This window comes from Pelobates fuscus, chromosome 3 (genome assembly GCF_036172605.1).
Source record: "Pelobates fuscus isolate aPelFus1 chromosome 3, aPelFus1.pri, whole genome shotgun sequence".
NCBI classification, from domain to species: Eukaryota; Metazoa; Chordata; class Amphibia; order Anura; family Pelobatidae; genus Pelobates; species Pelobates fuscus.
Genome location: NC_086319.1, coordinates 10,561,714 through 10,565,693, shown reverse-complemented (window position 1 = coordinate 10,565,693; position 3,980 = coordinate 10,561,714). Strand labels below are relative to the sequence as shown.

Here is a 3,980-nt window from a genome sequence, read left to right as displayed (position 1 = left end):
GATTCTGTACATTGGTCCCTGTTCGATATTTTTTTTTCTTTTGTTTTCTTCAGAAAACCCACTGTGAATTAACAATGCAATGGCAGCATGTAAGAGATTTTGATAAATTGAATAAAAAGATTGCAGAGATGTTGTATGGCCACCGTAATATTGTCAGTAGATTACCGTGATGGACAGACGGGTTCTCAGCGTTTAGAGAGGCAGTAAGAGTTCTGCTTAGTTAGGATTGTGATTTCAGTATCTGTAAACCGAGTACATTTCACACCTTTCTTTAGAGGCCTGACCACAAACACAAGGTGAAAAGTGAAACTCTGCTTGTCACATGTGCAACATATTCACTCCACTCTGTGACCTAAAAAAAATTGTTTAACTCACTTATTATTAAAACGCCTTTCAGTGTGGTTAAACGGTTCACAAAGCAATGTCTGCTGATTGACTCATTCTAATTAATGCTACAAAACCACATACTGTTCCCTGGCATAGACTAGCGTCACCTTATATTACCATACTCTATTAGGGCCCTAAGACTTTATAGCATCTAGCGTAGTAGGGAGGAATTACCTTGTCTTTACCTAGTGTAAGAAAACCTCTTTGATCCCCGAGCACAGGAGCGTAGGAGGTTGTGGGGAATTTAGCCTCCTACCACAGGATGAAACTGAGACCTACGTGATGCTACAGAAGTAAAAGCATTGATGTAATGCAATTCTTCACCAAAAAAAAAAAAGTTTGAGACATCACTTGGTTAGTATGTATTCACAAACTCCATCAATTTTATTGAGGTAACGATGAAAGGATGTCAGTGGCCAGTGTAAGCTCGCTTTCTACCAGCACGGACTGATCACAATCACACAAAAAAGAACGGATTACACCAGCAGAAATACTTAAAGGAATGTAATGAATTAACAGCCTGAATAGAATCTGACCGTCCTTTGCATGTTTTATAAAATATTCAGATATTTCTTAAAAAAATAGTACTTTTAGAATTCACGCTTTGTGGGGAATAAAATATTGAGTTATCTATGCAATGATTGGCAGATATAATGCACCTTCTTAAACTGGGGATGTAAGTCCATGTACCGTATCCGGTTTAAATAAAGGGGTGCAGTCACATTGATTTGCTGATGCCCATCATAACAGTTCCACACAGTCTGAGGCCCAGAGTGCACAAAACAGCTTCAGCTTTTCCGTAAACTCAGGTCAGTCCCTGGGATGACAACAGCCACAGATGTGGTTTCCGGGTTGTCTTTTCGTAGATTTAGAAAGGATTCTCGCGTTATCTGAAGGATTTCCCGTAATCCCTTATTTTCTTGCTGTAATGAAAAAGACAATAATCCTCAAATCTCTTGCCAAAGTGAAATCACAACCTTTACTTTAATGTGAGTTTGTTTAAGGCAGCGGTGCCCAAAAGGTAGCTTCTCAGATGTTTTAGAACTACAACTACCACAATGCTTTGCAGGGCTTTAGAATGACAAAGCATCATGGAAGCTGTAGTTCTACCACTGCTAGGTATCTACATTTTGGGCACCCCTGGTCAAAGGCCACAAACGGCTAATGTCAGTTCTTGCCATCTAGTGGTAGAAATGGATACTGCAGTTTGGGGAATGCCTCCTGTGATGGCTCTCGGCAGTGTTTACACGCATCATGCAGTCTCCCCTGTAAAATGCACTAAACTATTACATCAGTGCCACAGTACTGACACCGTAAAAAGGCAACCATTATTTCCCTGGATTCATTTGGTTACTTATCCCCCTATATTTAACAAGTGTGTGTTTTTGTGAGATAAGAAAAATAAAACTAACCCTTTTGTAAATGTCTTCTGGCACCTCTAAGTCTTTGTTCCACTGTAATCGAAATGCTCTCTCTTCCAAAGTAGCCACAACTACCACAGATCATATTTTAGGGATCAGAACAGTGTTCTAATACCCAATAATTAGGCATAACCCATTAAGGATGATTGAAATATTATATTGTAAAAAACATAATTACTTCTATTTCCAATACTTCATTATTGTTCATCCATTAAAAGACAAACGTTGCAAAGGGTGAATTGTGTTATTTAAAAACAAAACGGTTGCTAAATGTAGTTTTAGGCAATAACACAAGATCCAAAACCACTACACAGCGATATATCTATGGATAAAGCAGATTATGCTGAGTATTTAGCCCGGATCAGTGAGCGTTTCATTTAACATTTTTTGTCACAAAACCTCGCGATTTGTGTTTCTCATTCAAACTTTTTTCTTTTCGACATGGAATTTCATAGCTTGAGGGTGTCCTCTACTACTTTGCAGACCCCAGCTATAAATTCTGCAGCTGCCGCTGACTACAGCAATACCCCCACGTGGGCCTTTCTCAGATTTTGACACCTTTGTCATTTACCATGTGATTGACAGCTCCCAAAGTGATCAGACCGCACAGGGGCCAATCAGTAACTGTTGTTGGGCTGACTCATGTGTCAGGGAACCACAATCCTAAGTAAGAGGCCGTCTGCAGCTCTGAATACTGCCCAGACAGCCAGTAATGGTGGTCTGATGCTGGGGGAAGGCTTCTGGTAAACCAACACAGGAATTCTCAGCCTTGAGATATAAAACCATGATGGGGAAGAAATTACCAAATGTATTCACAATATACCAGGATAAGGACGCTAGAATGCAGAGATCACCACCATGTCAATCATTATTAGAAGTTCAGTCCTTTACACCTGTCACTCAGCTTAAGAAAAGGAGGAGAAACAAACACATTTCAGTTTTTCTTTCCCCGACGCAGTGTGTTGTTTGTGTTTTAGGCAGCAAACTGTGTGCTTCCTCACCTCCAGTTTTAGAATTCGATCATATTCCATGTTCCCTTCCTGATCATCAATTTCGATGGCGCACTTTATAACTGCCGTCATCTCATGGATTTTCTCCACATGGGTCTGTAAATCCTGATGGAAATCGTGAAACAGATTGTGGAATAAACACAGATTGCAAAACTCATGGAAAGCTTTATATTACCCAAATATGTTTACTGCCTGCAGGAATAAATTCAGTGAAAAACAAGGTTAAAGTAGATCAATCATGTAAATTTAATCATTAATAGAGTTTTAAATGTTTACTTATCCCTGTAATTAATATTTATATTAAATTCACACATTCATGCTGAAAGCGTGCGCCTCCATAATAGTTCCCTGTCAATTGTTATAAGCTCCGCCCACTGCGTCTGGCAGGCAGAGTAGACCGAGAGAGCATACAGATACACGGAAAAATAAAAACATGGAGACATTTATCAAAAAGTTGTTCAATCATTTTCTTTTTCCTGGCATGATTAATTAATTCAACTGTCTTTTTGCGCTAGAAACGAATTCTATTTTCTGCCATTGTCTCACACCAGTTTTATTTTGTGTTATAAGCCCAGGCAGAATATTCACACTTTATTAAATTGAAACAGGTTTTTGAACCCTGCCCTTAAAGCGACACTGTCATGCCGAACTTACCTTTCCTCAATCTCTTCCTCTTCTCCCCCTCTCTCGGGATCTGTTATTCTTTTCTTCCTGTCTTCTTTAGTTTTCTTTAAAATCATAAGACAAAGTAGGGACTCTTTGCCTTATGGAGGATTCTTCCGCTTGACCAGCGGAGGAGCAAAGTGTGCTTCATTTCCGCTGGTCAGAGCAATTTTCCCATGATCCCTAGCTTTCCTCCCAGTTCCCACAATGCTTCCTGTCATTATTGCCGAACGTCCTGTCACTTAGACAGAACGCCGGCAAAACTGCCGAATTGCATCCTAACAGAATAAGAAGAGTTTCTCCATTGGTGTTAGGATGCAATTCGGTACTTTGTTCGTATCGGAATTTCATTTCGGAATATTCATTGCCGCGGCTGCATCTTGCAGCCGCTTAGTAGCTAACTCCCTAATTCCCACGGTATCAGGGAGCTATCTACTAAAAGGCTGAAAGAACTAAATTGGTCTTTCAGCCAAATTTACTAATACTAAGTAAAGATTAC

At 39.7% G+C, this 3,980-nt stretch overlaps 1 protein-coding gene across 1 annotated transcript in view; it reads right to left on the bottom strand.

Annotated features, from left to right (window-relative positions):
* Positions 1-742: 742 nt before the first annotated feature.
* Positions 743-3,980, bottom strand: part of FGFR1OP2 (FGFR1 oncogene partner 2) — a 31,853-nt gene continuing 28,615 nt past the window's right edge. The window contains exons 5-6 of the mRNA XM_063446694.1: positions 2,810-2,923; positions 743-1,310 (exon numbers count right to left, since the gene is read on the bottom strand). Coding sequence (XP_063302764.1) covers positions 1,176-1,310; positions 2,810-2,923 — 249 coding nt within the window. The 3' untranslated portion in view covers positions 743-1,175. The remainder of the gene's footprint in view (positions 1,311-2,809; positions 2,924-3,980) is intronic.